Below are 17,769 nucleotides of genomic sequence, written 5' to 3'. Positions count from 1 at the left end.
ATAGCAAGGAAGGCCATGCCACCACCTGGCACTTCTTCCTCTCCATCCTTTGCTTTCAATCATATTATGGCTACAGCCAGCTCTGCAGTCAACACTTATTTGCATTGTGTTTGTGAATGAAGAAAATCATTGACCTGATGCTGCTACTCTGGTGCATGGCGAGTAGTATCTTTCTTGGTTAAAGTCCCACTGAGCATTCGTGGCGGTGATAGAAACACATTTTATGGAAAGAACGTATGTGGATTTCGTGAGTATTGCATGTGGCTGTACAGTGTGATGTCCTGGCAGACCAAAATTCTGAAGGCACCACACAATAATTATACCCATTATTTAATGCGGTAGAAGATCTGGTGTTGCAGTGGGATTCAGTTGCCATATGTATCATACGGATATTTTGGAATCTCTTGGCATAGTTTTGTTGTGGCACCATCCCAAGCTAGTAAGCTCTGTTGGGAGGCAGGAGATATTAGAGCATAGCTCCAAGTATAGACAGAATGAATGTTTGTCTGTGCCGACAAACCTCTAAGATTTTGTAATACTGGGAAAACAAAACGAATAGTGTCAAACCTTTAGTGAAAAATGATTTTTTGCAAGGGCTGAATCACCACCTGAATTTGCAACACTCAAATTGATCTGTAACCTCATGTTTACCAATTTGATTCAAATCACTTTTTTTCATTCTCTGGGTACTAAAGCTTATGAAAGGGTGTGATCACTGCTCACAAGTAGGCTTCATCAGCATCCGTAGTGGCTCATGACTCTGTATGCAGCAGCATCAGACCTAGGCATGTTCACTCATTTATCTCCCTCTTGTATAGCCAAACTACAGTAATTACCTTTTTTTAAAGGGACAAATTCAAGTAAAACTTAGATTCCAGCTAAGCAAGGTCTGTTTTTTGTTACACAGAAAATGTTTGCTAAAATATTTCAAATACTGTTGACCTTCTCAGGATTCAAAATGAACGTCACTGCAAGCTAGTCTTAAAAAATAAACCTGACTAGACAGAGCACTCCCTTGAAGTGATGACTGACAAGGTCAGACTCCCAGGCCCTTCAGATTTGGTTGCGACCTTTCTCATTTCTTCAAAATCTCCATTCCCTCTCTGGCAAGCGGGGTGCTTACGTCGCTTTTCAATGATTTGCTAATTCACTGCCAGCATAAAACAGCCAGCTAATTCCAGACCACACCATGCCAAGAGAATGAATTACTCTTGTACAAACCCTCTGCCAGGCAAATGATAATGAAGAGCTGCAGGCTGATCTAGATTCATACTGGAAGTTAAATTTCAAATCAATAATGGACTTGTCTGAGCTGTACGAGATTAATAATTCTCATTTCCACCTTATTTTTAATCTTAAAATCTTCCAAGAGATGAAAAAGTACAGCATTTCTTACTGTTCAAAACCAGAATATTTTTGAATGAAGATTTTTGCATGCTGAAATTTCAGCAAAGAAATGCTTCAGATGAAACAGTCACATTGCTTCCCCTCCTCTCTCTGCCTTGCTTTGAGGGTACCATTGTCATACAAACAAGCTTTTGTTCTCAGTTATGAAATGATGGTGATTCTCATGCACATGTCAACATTTCTAGTATGGAATAATATAGAATTCTAGAATAAACAATAGCAGAGGAAGAAGGAGATTCAGGGGGTTGAGGCAAGGGAACACAGTTGTTTTCAGCTGAGATTTGAAATGAGGTAAGAGAAGTGGAATCAGCAACAGATGATCTTTTACTGGCAACATTGACAGTCCATGAAAGATTCCATTTTCTTGTCATTGGCTTTTTGCAGGCTCCAGTAGTCCTCAGCCGAGATCACCATGATGTAAGTGGGACCGACAGTCCTTACAGAGAAACGTCAAACATTTATGATGGATCAGCCTTCTGCGCAGGTCAGCAGAACAGCTGAGACTTGTCTGTCCAGGAAAACAAGGAAATTGCTTTAAAAGAGAAATTTTAAGGCAACATTTTTAAAATGTTTTTGTTTAACCCTTTAATCCCAATTAATCAGATTTCCTGTGAACTTGACATAGAAGCTTTGTGGGATTTAAAAGTGATAGAGAAATGAATGTTTACCTAGTTAAATATGATAGGCTCAGAACAATGATGGTATGAATCTGAAGCAATGCTGAAAATTTGGTGAGGATGCACCAGATTTACCTGAATGTAAATGGAGAGTAGTCTGTCTCAGAGGACTGTATCTTGTGTTTGATTTTAATTTTGCAACTTGAGGTTTCAAAGAGCATTGATCTGAGCAGAATTACAGCAGTACTTCCTTGGGATATAGAAGGTCAAAATCAGGTCTATAAAAGTACTTTGTTTAAAGCACTCGGATTCACAGCTCTGTTGGTTCACCATGCAAGGACTCAAGAAAACAGTCTAGAGTGTTTGAAAAGGACCTTTTCTGGTCATATGGGAACATGCTTTGATAGTAAAAGCACAAGAATGGAAGTCAGGAGTTCTGGATTAGATTCCAAGCCTTGCTGCTCACTCACAGTGTGACTATGGGCAAATCATATGTTTGCTGTTCAAAAGGAGCCTTTAGTTCTGCATACCTGACCTGAGCTAACCAGAATCTGCTTTTGAGATTGTGAAATGGCACTTTAAAAAATAAACTGAAGAAATATTAGATTGGAGACATGAAAAATGAGTGAAGTGCTTAAAAAAAAAAAAAAAAAAAAAAAGAATCTTCCTCAATTTTCTGTCTGTAAAGTGGAAATGATGATAATAGCTTTAGCCCAGTGGTCTTTCCACATGTCATGGACTGACAATCAGAAAGTGACTTTAGATGTAAGGATTCAAGCTGCTGTAGAAGGAGAAATTATGATTGAGGTACCTGAGAATATTAAATGACTTACATTATGACAGGGAGTTCATAATAGGACTAAATTGTGGCTCAATTTTAAGGAGGAAAGTTCCCTGATACCTTAATTTGATTTCCTGATGAAGAGGCTTGTGTGTCTATCAGCTCCACTTCAGTAACTTTTGAGTACGTTGGCTTGTTCTAATGGACCAGATGAATAGAGGCCTCAATGTTTGGTTCTGACAAGATGTATGAAAATGGTGAAGCTACATAGAAAAGTGATCCAAATCAATGTCTCCACCAAAGGATTTAACCACATAAGTAAATCCCAGACAGTGCCCATGAAAGAGGGCGACAGAAACAAGGCTTGCTAAATCCCATTGCTTATCATGCTACCTGTTCTTGTTTATATTTTCTGAATTACATGAACCGTTTGCCCTTATCCAAAGCCTGCTGACCGCTGGTTTCAATGGTCTTGGAAATCAGGCCTAACTGTTTTATTAGATGAGCTTTTGGAGAAAGTACAAGGCCATCTTAGGTTTTCCTCTCTCCCTCCTTTCCTGTTATTTTAGCACCACAGCATTTAAGCTGATTCAGTTGAAATTGGTTCCTCTGACACTGGATTTTTTCAGAATGCTTCCCTGTCTCACTTTTTTTCACAATAAGTACCTTAGCCCGATCCCTGGCCAAGCATGGGTCACTGCTGCTCTGCAAAGTTTATTTCAACACGGACCTTTGTTCCGTTAGTGACCTTTATTGAAGCCAAAGAACAGGACATTATTACATGCTTAGTCTACTCGCCACACTCCTCGTCTGACCTTGACTCTTAGCGTGCTAGTGGCTGATGAAAAAATCTGTACATTTTTTAGAATATGAGGTTTTTAATCTCTCCTATTCCCCTTCCTTCTTGACAGCACTGTAATTATGATAATTGGGTTATTAAAGTGACATAATGCCACATAAAAGATGCCATAATGGGGCTTTTGACAGGGTTTAACATAGATTAATGCTTGAGTAAATTCATTTTTCCATCAGACATGTAACAATTGTGGGTTTGCAAATGGAGCTATGGGGCTTATATCTATTGTTAAAACCACAGCAAATGATCTTTAACTCCAGAAATAAAAATCTGGACACATTTTCAGTGGGTTTCACCCACTATTCTCTGCTGTGTGCATCTCTTTCCACCTCTGAGCATATGTCCTTTAGCCCACATGCAGGGGTGGTAAAGATTGGTGCCTTCAGCTGCATGACTTATATGAAATTCTAGCAAACATTTCAGTGGAAACCATGCATTTGACGTTAGTCCCCTAAATTACTTTTCTCCATTTTTTGAAATAAAACAAACATCTTGTGTGACTTCTGTAGTTACAGGGTTCAGGGTAAAATTTCCTCATGTCCAGACAATCAGGGCCATACCACTTCCAACACAGGTTTGTTCCCAAAATGCAGCTCATGAACTTTAGATTTTTTTTTTTTTTTTTTTTTTTGCACAGAGTTGAACTAACTCTGTGGTTCAATCTGAAATGCTTCAGGCTCTTGAGAACTGCAAGATGTGTAGGTTTTCAAAAATGTCCTCTCATGTTGTAAGCTTCCATATGGATGTGTCCAGGCATCCCAATGAGTGGAGTGTATTTCTTGCCACCCTCAGGAAGTGGCCACAGCTGAGGAATGGTAGGTTCTTCAACTGCTTGAACTTGATCACAAGGACAGAAGGCACCAGAGTCCTCCCAAACCACAGCAGGAAATTGGCTTTTGCTTCCCCTATTGGGGGTGGGGGGAAATCTCTTGCCTGTTTCTCCCAAGCATGAGATGTCTTCACTATGTATATCTGTGAGAGAAGCTGTGAGTAAACCCTGCTTCCAACAGTGCCTTCACACAGTCACAGTGAAGGTGTCAGTGGAAGGAAAGAGCAGCCCAACCAAAACCACACGTAGCATGTCAGGGCTATTGTAACATCTCTCCTCTCCTCCTAGACATGGCAGTACAAAATTTTGTAGGAGATGCATTCAGAGGAGCTACCTGGGTTGCCTTGCACAACGGTGGTGGTGTTGGCTGGTAAGGAGAACTGACTTGTTTCTAAAGACGGACTCTCGGTCCAGTTATCACTGCTGTGTATGTGTGGGGAAGAGGGATGGGAAGGGAACTGTAGAGAAGATGTGGTATGTATTACTGGAGTAGTACAATGCTGTGATCATGGGAAGGATGGGCTTGGAGACAAGGGCTGAAAGGATGCATTATAAGGTGAAGTGTGGTGTTGTATGAGGCTTTTTTAATTAATGTCCATATGTCAAAAAAAGTGTTTTGGACATTGGCCATGGCACAGTTTGGAGAACTTAATTTACCAAATAAGGACAGTCTGCTGTGGTCTTTTTGAACAGATCCCATTTCCAAAGTTGTCTTCACACATGCACAGCCAGAGTGTTAGTGGATGGATTATGTTTAGGTTTCCCCTTAAGCTGCATTTAAATCTGTGACCTTAGGACCCCAATATAAATGCCCATGTGCTAAAGTGCAATGAGGGGTTATTGATACAAAACAGCTCAGGTGCCAGCAAACCCCCCACTCTCCCTTCTCTCCACTTGCTTGTGCCTGATAGGATAAAAGACCACTGCCAAGTAAAGACTTGATTAAACAGCTCCTCCTTCACCTAGGACATAGAACTGGGAGAAATGCCTAAGCTGAGAAGCAGAATGAAAGAAATATTATATACGGAGAGGGAAATTCATCTTCCCCCATATGCCACTAAAGGGACTTCAGATTGGCAGAGGTTTAGGGAAAAGAAGAGTGGCTGTACTGTGGGGTCGATAGCCTGGTTTGTTCATTCTGGCACAGTCCAGCAAAGTGTCTCCCATTTATAGTCATGTCTTCATTTTGTGATGTAGCTGCTCAAAGGGGGGAAACCCCTCTATTAAATACTGTAGTGGTCCCTCGCGCTCAGCTGTTCCAACCAAATTCTCCAGAATATGCGAACAAGAGCAAGCCAGATTTAAAGAACTTATTGTAGATGTTATCCTCAGAGATACTTGAGGATATTTGATTATTACTTGTCCTGATGAGCTGGAGCTAGAAAAATATCCCTTCAAATCAGATGGAGAATTCCCTCCTGTGCAGTCTACCTAATTTTGATTTCAGTGAAATAGCTGTTGAATAGAAGGTTTGTGAGAGCAAAATTGGACCATGGAATGAGAAAGGTCTCTGAGGGCTTAATCACACACAGCGAAAATCTGGCTTTATTGATCTCAGTGATAACCATTGAGGCCAGGATTTTATTCATAACTTCCAGAATTCCAGATGGAAAATACGCACTGGCATACCTACCTACTCTGGTCATCTCAGTCTCTACAGATTGCAGCAGGCTAGATCTCTTTGAATAGCTTTTGTTGAGTTTAACCTTTTAAAAAAATCTGGTCATGAAATACAAGCAAACACAATCACTGTCCACTATGTATTGTTCAAAGTATTTGGAGTATTTTTATACTTGCTTATTATAATTGATAAAATAATTGCTTATGCCAGAAGTTTTGTTCTATGCATTGATGATGTTTATTCAAAATTCAAACCATACAAATTATCATATTCCTCATCTCTCTCTGGCCTTTTTCAAGGCCAGTCCCTCCTGCACGTTTCTAGCCCTCTGAGCAACCTAAAGAGATTGGCTGAATGGTGAGACTACCCCTACTTCTGGAAAGCTGGCAGTGGCCAGACTGCAATTTCAGTTATACTGTTTTAGTTGGTTCCTTAAGTGGAGTTACCTCACTGGAAAGAAGCTATCCCTGAAGGCAGAGCAGAGGTACTGTCACTTATATAATGAATAGGAAAATTAGTATGTGGCTATTCACTGAAATCAAAATATCCATGGAAAAGCAAGGATTGATTTTTTTTTTTCCCTCTCTTACCAGTTCCTATGGCTGCTTTGTGCCTTGTTGTTATGGAGCAGTATCTGTTCACCTTGTTCTTGGGAGTAGTCTTAGCCCTCTGTGATTAAATTATTGTGCTTCAGTGAAGAATGTGGAGCCTGAAAATTAGGCCTGTCTCTGTACAAGCCTTAATAGGCCACCATGCTGAGACTCAGACGTGGTAACAATGTTGTGTCATTAGGTGCCGCAGTCTGGAGAGACCCCGAAAGCCATGGCACAACAGGTGGTTCTGCTCGGCTTAACTAATCATGGCACCACCCTGGCTAGTTAAAGCACTATCCCCCTTTGCCTTTTCCTTCTAAGGAGAAAGAGAGGAATAATTTAAAGGTGGGAAAAGAAACAAAATCAGCCCCCTACCACTACAAATTACTTTCTTTGCCTGGAAGAGCAAGACACTTCAGGTTTTTCTTTGCCTCTGGAGAGGTAAAAAGTCAGTTGACTTTGCCATAAAGAAATCTCCATGTGCCTAATGAAATAAACATCTCATCTTCTTGCAGTTAGCTGATACAGAGATGTGAAAGTGCATGTGGAAGCTGACCTATATTTATAAGCAAATATGGACGTGATTAGGAAGAAATCAAATTGCCATTGGAACGTCTCTGTTCAGAGAGTTCAGAAATGGCAATTGCACTGTGCTCAGCTACTAGTCTTCCCTGCAGAGGTTGGGCTTGCCTGAAACTGTTGACAGATCTGGCATGTCTTCCCAAAGAGACTAGAGAAATGCCTTTTACGTGCTTTGATTTTCAGAGCTATGGCCTTGTGGGACAAACAGAAAAAGCAGGATTAATATTTATTTAGCTGGAATCTGCATCACATGTGCTATTTGAGAGACTTAAGATTAACATATTCTTGACCATAATTACAGCAAATGAATGTCATTCATTTCTTGCAGCCTGTTTATTTGCAGGAGAATGTATATTAGCACAGAGCCTGAGTAACCTGTAGTAACAAAAAGGCAAAAGTAATTTAAGAATTGAACTACACTGTTGACAGTGTGACATCTTGATTGTGAGAGAGGCCTTGTTTTCTTTGATCACCTTAAGAGGAGACATCTGGAAATTATAGGAGGTAGCTTAGGTCAAAATGCCACATGTTTCTTTAATTACCTGAAAATATGACCCAATGCTAATGAAGGCAGAGAACTCCCTTTTAAAAGTGAGAGGTTTTGCTAGAAAATCCATCCTAACAAACATTGGTGTTTAATTTATGAGTGATTTTTAGACAGTAGGACAGATTCCGATGAGTGCTTCTGATTTACACTAGAGTAACTGCATGGAAATTGATGGAGAGACCCTAAATTTATGGAGTGCAAGTGAGATCAGACGCTCACTGTTCATGCCTAAGCTTCAAAAGATGCTCTTTGGGATGCTGTGCACAGAGGGGATCTTTGCTGCTGAAAGAACATCATCTGCCAATGTAGAATATCTTTGGAAAGCATCAGTCCAGAGATCTGATTTTCTTATTGTCCCTTATTGTCAATAGGCTGACTTGAGGTGTGATTATACTGTGATCTCGCTTACACATTGATGTTGATACTCTGGGTTTATGTGATTGGAAATAGAATCTGAAATTTCAGCACAAGCTCTCAGTTAATCTCAAGGGACAAAATCAAACCAGATACAGCACAGAATAAATGGGTTATTGCCCTTGTGAGTGTCCATCTGCTCACTTCAGGAATGAGTGTTACTCTAGATAGTACCTTGTACCACTTTGGCAATTGCTGGCAGTCAAAATTATCTATCCACATTACTATTACATCACTGCTGGATTTGGTCATGAGGAGATGAATGCAACTATCAATTAAACTTATGCAAGCAACACTTTGGTCCAAGACGCAGGTTGGATTCTGATTTATTCTGCTGGTGTGAAATGAGACTCATTCCACTTGCTGAGGACTCCTCAGCTCCTCTAAAGACAATCTGTAGTCAAATTGCCATAATGAAACCAATCTGCACGTACAGCTTAGAGTAATGTTAGTGTAAAAAACAACATGGGATTTTTCCTTTCCTTTTCTCTGCTTCCAGGAAAAAATCCTTTACAGCTGCAACAATGGATAGCCCATCAGATGTGGACACAGTGTGCTTTGCTGGTTTAAAAAAAAAAAAGACTACTGCTGATTTGGTCTAGCTACACAAAAGCAGCAGAGTGTAATGAGGTAGCTGGCCCTCGTCTTCATACAATGACATTTGTAATGTTGTAGTCAGGTTGGCCATCTCTTTCTAAGACAGCAATGACAAGAAGAGGTATTTAAAAGCAGTATTTGGAAGAAATGCAAAAGTTTGGATGTTTGCTTTTATCTCAAAATGAGACTAAGAGCAGAATTAGTGAAACATTTCACACAGTAAAAAGTTCCTTGGAATTAAATTTCAGGCTGGAAAGTGTTGACAGTGTCAATCAAAAAGGAACATCTCATTTTGAAATGTCAGCAAGCACAGTATTCAAACCTCTCCATTGAGAACATGACTTTGTTTCAAATTTCCCTGCTAACTCTAAGAAACTGGTTCCTCAGCTGACATCCTGCTAGGAGAACTGTCAGTTTCAAGAAAACTGTGTATTTCAACAGAAAAGGTATTTAAGTATTTCAGCCAGCTCTAATAATGGTAAAGTGGAGGGAGTTCAAAGAATAGTAACATGATGTGAGATCTGGAGTTCTCAAATTCCTTGCTCACCTATGTGATAAGCCCCTACTTACCACGCTGCTGGTGCGTGTAACTAGTGAAAGGGAATTAACATCATGTAAGTAACAATATAACACTGAAAATGGGAAAACATGACTTCTAATTGCAGGGAGTAGCTCTCAGGTCTGTCAGGCTCCAACGTAGCCCTCTAAGAAAAGAGAGCAAAGACCCCACTTCTTGAGAAGCTCAGGTTGCTGCTGGAAAATATACAATAAGAAATAATTCTGTACTGGATTGGGAGACACCTAACTTCAGCCTGATTCATGGATATGTCCTATGTTATTCTGTGTAAATGTTGTGAACTTATATTAGCTATAAAAACAGGACAAATCCTGCTTCTAGGGACTAGTATTCTCCTGTACCATGTGTATTTGTGAGTGGGATATGCACCCTTTCTTTCAGATATTACTGATGCTGAGTTATAATGCCAGAACTTTCTTACAGATTGACAGCAACAGATAATTTTCCAACCGTCCTCACCATTATTTACCACATGCAACAAAACTGGAACTTGAGCAGGCCAGATGCTGAAGTCAGACAAGATGTTTTGCTCTGCGTGTTTTCCCTGTCCTTTTAAAACCAGACTGGTATTTCTCCCAAGTATATCTGTTAGCTTGCAGTGTATTTCTGTTCCGCTCCTGCCAATAAGTCTGCTTCTTGAAAAGCTGGCTCTGATGTCTTTAAACGTCTGTGGCTCATACAAAACGAATGGCTGATTTTGAAATGATTGAGGCAGATGTTTGCTAAGTGGTGGTTAACACTTTTTAATGAAACACACTCTTATTTGTCCCGAGAGAATATAAATAGATCCATCTGTTTCAATAAGTACGTAGTCTTCCTCATGGTCCTGCCTAATAGCAGGCCCCGGGGTGGCAAACATGAACAGTTTAATCTTTAAAAATCCCTGAGATAGGTAACTCTTCAGTCATCAGAAGCACTAACATTTCCTTGCGTGTTGTTTCTAAAGCCCATGTAGAGTGCGGTCCTCGGGAGGTGCAGAGCAAGCTTAGTTTTTGGCACTTGCGCTTGGAGCAGATGCTGACTGCTACCTGGGCATTATGGGGCAGGCAGCATAGGTTTCCTGCCCTATTCCAGACTAAGCCTTTACGCTGCTAATTTTTTAAGGTCTAAAAGGTCATTGATAGTGTCTTTTACTCGGGACCATTCCTGTGTTCTCATCCTTCTTCCTGCAGTGCAACTGAACACATTCACTTCTGCAAGTTTTATGGGATTGGCTTGGGCTCTTTTGGTTTAATGTTTTTTACAATTTTGCTTTTTAGGGGTGAAGTGATCAATGGGGGCTTTGGCCTTGTTTTGGATGGGTCCATGGAGGCTGAAGAACGAGCTAAGATGATGCTTAGCTGGGATGTTTCCAATGGAGTAAGCAAAACTCATTATATACGTAGATTATAAATACTATCTTCGTGCCTTAAAATGTGCCTTCACTTGGGGCTAGCTTCGTTCAGGTACTCAGATTCCTGTGCTCCTACTCATTTTAACTGAATTGGGAGTATGAGCATCCAGGCAAGAGTGGGGGATCTTGCCTTTTGTGTCCCAGAACAGTCCTAATGGGCCAGATTACTCTTTCTGTCCACTCCTAATATGGGCTGCTCATGAATGAGCCTGATCCCACTGAAATCAATGGATTTTTTCAACCAACTTCAATGGGCTTTGAGTCAATAAAAGAGACCGAAAAACTCTTGGGCAAGGAATCTGCTGTAAAAAATGTCCAGAGCACCCTCTCTGGCCTTATAACATACAGGAGTCCAATCATTTCCACATATCTCTGTGAGTGGTGGTAGGTTTTGTTTTGTTTTTATTTGGGTTTTTTTGTTTTTTTAACAGAAAGAAGCATGCTCAAGATTATTTTAAATTAGACATTTGTTACATTTGTTACTTGCCTCCATTGTATTGACAACTATATGAACTTTAGTCATGCCTATCCCAAGCTTTGATCTAGATTTCTTGAAATGCTTGTCACTTGCGTGCCAGCTTGTGCAGCCCTTGCTAATACTAGAGTGAGTTTTTGTCTTCTATTAGTGTTTAGATGGACCCTGTTTTTGTTTAAGACTGTGATCCCATCTCTGAATGAGCAGAAATGGTTGTTCAGCTCAGCCAGATGAAGTCAGTATTTTTGTGTCAAGATGTCTTGATTCAATACTTGCAGGGAACGCATCCAAAAAGGTGCAATGATACATAGTCCAATTAAAGGAGAAAACCTGTTGTGTTTTAGTGACTTAACCTCACAAGGACTTGATGTGTTAAAGGAACTTCTTGCAGAGGCTGACATGATCTATTGTTTTACTTCTCAGAGGAATGAGAGAATTCCTTCTTGCCTTAGACCTGAACGTTTTTTTTCCTTGAAGGACCCAGCTGTCTGGGGAGGGATAAAGGAAAGGGCTGGGAGGAGGAGAACAATTTGCATGTATTCCCTGTCCTAAATCTGAAATAACACAGTAATAAACTCTCAAGGAAAAAGGAGGACAACTGTATTAATTTGTAGATTTGAGTCATGAAGACAAACCCTTAACAAACACCGTGTATCAGAGACTGCCTATTAAAAAGTCAGTATATCTTTTGCTGCTCTGATTTATTGCAAGCAAAAGCCCCGCTCCTCCATGCACATATTTAAAAAGGACAATCTCAGAATGTTGCTCATTTTATATACAAGACTGGAAAGAGCCTGGAGTGTACCCTAGAAAATATATTGCTAGAAATAATCATAGGTGAGTGGCAGGGAAATTGACTTTTCGACTTAAAAGGTCATTTCCAACTCTTATTGATGTGATCCTGGCAACTTGTTATTAGCCTTAGGTTAATCATGTGCTTAAATATTTTGGTAAATCGGAACCTAAGCATTTTCTTGCTTGAAGATTTTTGAGTCTGGCTGAATATTCCAGGCGCTGATTTGTAATTCTTAATAAAATGAGATTTGTAAGGCTATGGAATACAGGGAAGTACTTATTTCCTTTGTGCCAAATCTTGACATTTTCATTCATTTAGGGAGTTTTGCCTGTACATAGACCAATGTGCAGAGCTTTGCCGTTGAAAGAGGGCACTGACAGTTCCCTTAGCATCCACGGAGTTTGACTCATATGTACTGATGGAGAATTTGGCTCCTTGATTTATAGTTTGAAAATGCATTGAGTGATCTTTACATTTTCCCTGTTAATACCTATCCTACTACAAAGGCATTGATTGCTTAAACCATACTGTTATCTAAAACAACTGCAAGTTTTACAGAGCTGGGATGGAGAACAGGATTATTTTTAGGGAGGGAATTTTGTGACGCACCTGCTTATAAGCTATCTGGCTCTACTGGTCTTATCAGCCCAATAGTATATTACAGTATGAAAATGTGCCAAGTCCATCCAACAACTACTCATAAAAATGCTTTGAGAGAAGAGGGTAGGTATTACAAAAATTACTTCCTACATCAGTAAGGAAACTTGGAACTGGCAAGGGCTTGGAAGATTTATTGCAATGAAATTGGGTGGCTGTGTTTGCACAAATATTAGGTAAGATGGGATGTGGAAAGAGAAATGTACAATTTTTACACCCATTGATTTTCTGGTCTTACAGGTTGCCAGACGCTGTTGGTCAGGTAATGACTATGCTTATGAAACAATCTGCCAAGCAATGAAAGAGAATGTCACATTGAAGGTGACTCTCCCTCACAAGGTGGCAGATGAGAGCATCTTGGAGCAAGCCCTGCAACGTTAATGGTATTCTAAATGCAATATTGTCCTTGCAGATGCACTTTGAAGTTGCTTCCTTGATATCCTTCCTTGCTCTCTGGCTAAGTGATAAAAACTTTGCACATGTCTCTTCCTTGGGAGTTCTTCCTGCCCTCCTGCCCTTTTAAATCATAAGTGAGGCAGACCTGAATCAGTCTATGTGACAGACCTGAGACGGGTCCATTGGTGTCGGGAACCTATTTGGAATGATATTTGCAGTAAGATACTATTCATTGTAAAGAAAGGAACTGGAAGTTCATTCCTGATGATTAAGCTTTATAAAAAAAAATCCACTTATTTCTGACAATTCAGAAATTAAGGAGACTTAGGTCTGACAGATCAGTTGTAGAACTGGAAATTGGAACTCTCCATTCTAATTCGGAGTCTAACAGCAAATAGCCATGAAATCCAGTAGCTAGACAGGGTGTGTGTGTGAAAAGACTTATGGAATTATTCTTCAGATGGTGGAGAGTGTACTGATGTCACATGTGCTAGATTCAAGCTTTTCTATACTGCCATGAAAGTGATTGGTGTTTGCAATAGAAAGGGACAAATAAACAGGAAAATGGTTAGTGCAGCTAACCTATGTGTGTGTTTGCCTGGAAAATGATCACCTGAGATTTTCACCACAAGCAGGACCAGAATGCATTGCCAGATAGGGTGGGTGGAAAAGCCTGAGGGTGGTGAGTACTAAACCATTTCCAAATGCCTATACCAAGGCCAGGAAAACATGGAATTTTGCTCATATTAATTTACTGTGAGTTGTTCCACATCAGTCTGAGATGGTGTCATTCTGCTGAATCTGATGTTGTATCCACTTTGCTGGCTCACAGCGATGAGCTTATTCTGCTGTAGAAGCTTTTTCCACTTGAGCAAAATGGAGCATCTTCTAAATATATGGAAACCTCTGAGAAAATCTAGATCCTTAGTGCTGGCATCTAGTTTTTCACAAGCAAAAAGGAGGCTACTCACCCATTTGGATGTGAGTAGTGCAATTAGGTAAGGCACTATAAAAAAGTGATCATCTAGATTTTCCTTCTGAAATAAAGCAGGGCTGATGTGAAACAAAATCCTCAAAGACAGTGTGGCCTTCTTTCACACTTAAGTAGATTATAAAGTAAAATAGAGATAGACAGGTCTTTTTAGTCTCCCTTCCTCTTCCCAGGAAGAGTTAGGAAGACACAGAACCCAATGTGCCTAGATGTAATATTTTTTTATATAGCTTTATATTTATATAGCCTTATATTTGGCATCTAAACCTACCATTATATTTGTGTTAACAGTAACTCACTGAAGTATTTTGTTCTAATTAGCTCAGCTGATCCAAAAGTTGTGAGGTTTACTTTATATATGTGTATACCTATATACAGGTATCTGTCAATATGTATGTGTACACTAGCATTTTACACACACATGCGCGCGTACAAAAATAGCTCTTTATCATTAGCCTCGTGCTAAGCATGGCCTCTGCATTGTCACCCACTGGCTCTGGTGAGTGTGTATGGGCCTCATGCGCACACAGAGCAGCATCTGTCCCTACGCCCAGCGCATGCTCCATACTGGACTTCCCTGCTATGGATCTGTCCTGTTGCTCAATGCCTTGGCGTTGTACCCAGTTCCCCTTGGGAGGATAGGGGTGGCACAGGTAGACCTGTGTTGGCTGTTGCAGCTGGGGTGTGATGAGCTGCAGTCCTCTGACAGCTGCTGGCATCTATGCTGAGAGAGCTCAGGGATAGGGCAGTTCTCACTGCCTCTAGCTCCTGTGGCCATCCCTGCTCCAGCTTATTTGCCTAGCCTGCAGTCAGAGGCTCGCCGCCTGCCGAGGCGAAGGGCATCCCCTTCTCCCAGCCTCAGCCAGGGGCATCGGCCAGGGGCTACTGGTTGAACCAGTCTGGACTAATGAGGGTAACACAAGAACCAGTTTCTGTTGCCTCTTGTGATGGGTTCTTGAGGGTGCCCGTTCTCTGCAAATGGAAACATGCTTTTGCTGGAGGTCTTCTGGACTGTGTGGTCTTGAGATGATACAAGTGTTGGACCCTGGGGAACTTAGCAGGTGAGCACTCTCTGCACCCCTGTGCTACCCCTGGCCTAGTAAAGAAAACAGCATTTTTCTGATGCAAAAAAATCAGTTCTTTACGCTGTTCACGTACTGTGTGTGTCTCCAGCTGAACAGTGTGAATTGGCATCTGCTTGCAACCAAACCTTCTGTGAAGTGCAATCTGCAGTTGATTGGAATTGCTTTATACTATGGAAAAAACGCACATTGCCAAGTTGTACGATTGAGATGTGAGTAGTTGTCAGCCAGATTTGACAGCTTTTGCTTTAACATGTGTTATACATTACCTATTATTAATAACCACACTGGATTGGGCCCAAAGTTACTACCCTGGTAGCTGTATCCTATAAAACCACTTTAGTCTTCATAATATAAAAGCACTGGGGTACTATTTTGTCATGAGGAACATGCACGATCTCTCTGTACTAAGGAATGTAGGTCTGCTCCATAGATTCATCTTAATTCTGAGTTAAAAATCCACTGAAGGCAAAATGTTGAAGAAATTTTTTGTTAAGGATTCTTCACCTACCTTAATGTTATTTAGTACTGGGTACCTGCCAGCATGCTCACCTTTGTATCGCAGACAAAAGGAAACCTGTTTTCATCCTGTGGCTTTACTGACTAGATGACTTAACTTTGCAGGTACACCCATGTTTAATGCCACTGAAGTCCCCAGGCCTTTGTAAGCCCAGAATACTTATAGGGAGATGTAAACCCCAAATACGAGCTCTATGGCTCTATGTAAGAGCTGCTAGTTGAAGACTGTATTATAAAGTCTGTGTCTATTTACTTAGCATGAGTAAGTAACACAAGTTATAAAAAGGCAGTGAACTGACAAGCAGTTTGTCACACTTATGAATACTCACTGCTGCTTATTTGAATTATGAAGTATATTTAGTTACATGTGTACATTTAAATCTAATTTGTGGTCCTTTAATGGCATATCTGAAAGGACTTAACTGAGGTTTACACTACCTTTGGGAGAGTACAGCGGAACAGGAACCTATTTCCTGCTGCTGGGAATATGCAGCAGGTGCTTCCCGGCATCCTGAATCCACAGACAAGGCCAGGGCAAAGGTTCCCTCTCCAAGCTCTGCTCAGCCTCCTTGTTCTTTCTGTTCTCTGCTTGTTTTGCAGAGAGGCTGGGACTGCAAGTGTGCTATCATTCTGCCCTGTTCAGTGGGGATGCTGATGTCATTTCCAGGTGGATGACATCACTCCCAAACAAACAGGGAAAAAAAGGCAGAGCAGGTTTCTCCAAATCATACATCTGCAACCACCACAGCAGGTCCACACAACAGATGTCGAGGTAGTGAATATCTGTAGTGAGGTCTGAGGCTTGCTGTCCTTCCAGGGAGCCCTCCTTGTAATAGAGAGACATGTGTCCTGGAGAGCTTGTGCCTGGCTGCAGGTAGAAGCAAGAGAACATCAAACCCTGGTGAGGAAGGATCATTCATGGAGGACGCTTGTGTGCCTGTCACTATAACTAGAGTGGTTTTTAAGGCATCTCTTTTAAAGGCATAGTTTCTACTTTGAGAGCTACCAGCTCCCCTATTTAGGATCGTGTTGAATCTCTCCAGCCTATGGCATGTGCAAGGGATTTGTGGCTAGATATTTTTCCTCCCTCCTTCAGGGATGCACCTGATGCATTCAGCAATACTGTGCCAAACCTTTCTTTTCCTGGGAATGTGAAGAAAGGCTGCTCAGGGGTGCTGCAAAGACCTCCCCAGTGAGGTCCGGGTGGCCAGAGGCAGCAAGGAACAGGAATTGCCCAGACCCAGGGGCTCCCAGCAGTGGGGTGAGGGACCCTCTCGGGGAGGTTGAGCTGTGGCATCCAGCACCTTCAGTCGGGACTTCCCCTTTGCGCGGATGGCTGTGAAGGTGCACGGTGGGGCTCTGGGTGCACCTGCAGCTCTATTGCAAGGAGAACCAGCTCCCCCAGGGCTGAGGTACCTCGCTGTGTGAGACCTGGTGCAAGACCTCTCTGGGGGAAGGGGGAATCCTCTGCCCAGCGGCAGGAGCGCAGCACCCTCTGCCGGGTGCATCCCGCCGCTCCCGGAGCCGCGGGGGGGGGGCTCGAGCCATTTCCTCCAGAAAGACGGGATAACTTTCCCTTTTCTTTAAATATCAGGAAGAGGCGAGCCAGAAGGCAGCTGAATATTGTCTCAGAGAGAGTCTTGCACAAGAATGACAATTTTTTATGCATTAGCTGAATTTATAGTTCTAACCTGTGTTCAACCAACTTCAGCACCAATATGTTTTAGAGCCTCTTCCCTACCCTCTATCGCCTCTTGTGTTTCTGTCCTTCCCCCTCCTTCCTCTGCAGTGCATTCCCGTCCGCACGGCGTTGAGACAAGACCCTTCTCCTGCGCGCTGAAAAAGTGCGCAGCGAAGGGGGCTGGTGATCCCAGGCGAGGGAGCGGCACAGCCCCGCTTTGAGTAGCGGCTGGGAAGCTGCACTGCTCGATGTAATGCATCCTTACTGGTTAATGCATTACTTTACCATTTCCATTGAAGGTGTAGGGGATATTTTACTAAAATCGTTAAAAGTTACAACTCTCCCAGGGTGGTTGCAA

At 41.6% G+C, this 17,769-nt stretch overlaps 1 protein-coding gene across 1 annotated transcript in view; it reads left to right on the top strand.

Moving 5' to 3' along the window:
• The window catches only part of UROC1 (urocanate hydratase 1), a 45,503-nt gene extending 31,784 nt beyond the window's left edge, over positions 1-13,719 (top strand). Inside the window, exons 17-20 of the mRNA XM_026093122.2 lie at positions 1,792-1,891; positions 4,779-4,860; positions 10,681-10,780; positions 12,983-13,719. Of these exons, the coding sequence (XP_025948907.2) occupies positions 1,792-1,891; positions 4,779-4,860; positions 10,681-10,780; positions 12,983-13,123 (423 nt within the window). The 3' untranslated portion in view covers positions 13,124-13,719. The remainder of the gene's footprint in view (positions 1-1,791; positions 1,892-4,778; positions 4,861-10,680; positions 10,781-12,982) is intronic.
• The last annotated feature ends 4,050 nt before the right edge of the window (positions 13,720-17,769 follow it).

This window comes from Dromaius novaehollandiae, chromosome 12, assembly GCF_036370855.1.
Source record: "Dromaius novaehollandiae isolate bDroNov1 chromosome 12, bDroNov1.hap1, whole genome shotgun sequence".
NCBI classification, from domain to species: Eukaryota; Metazoa; Chordata; class Aves; order Casuariiformes; family Dromaiidae; genus Dromaius; species Dromaius novaehollandiae.
The sequence above is the reverse complement of the archived record's forward strand: the minus strand, read 5'-3'. Positions and strand labels throughout refer to the sequence as shown.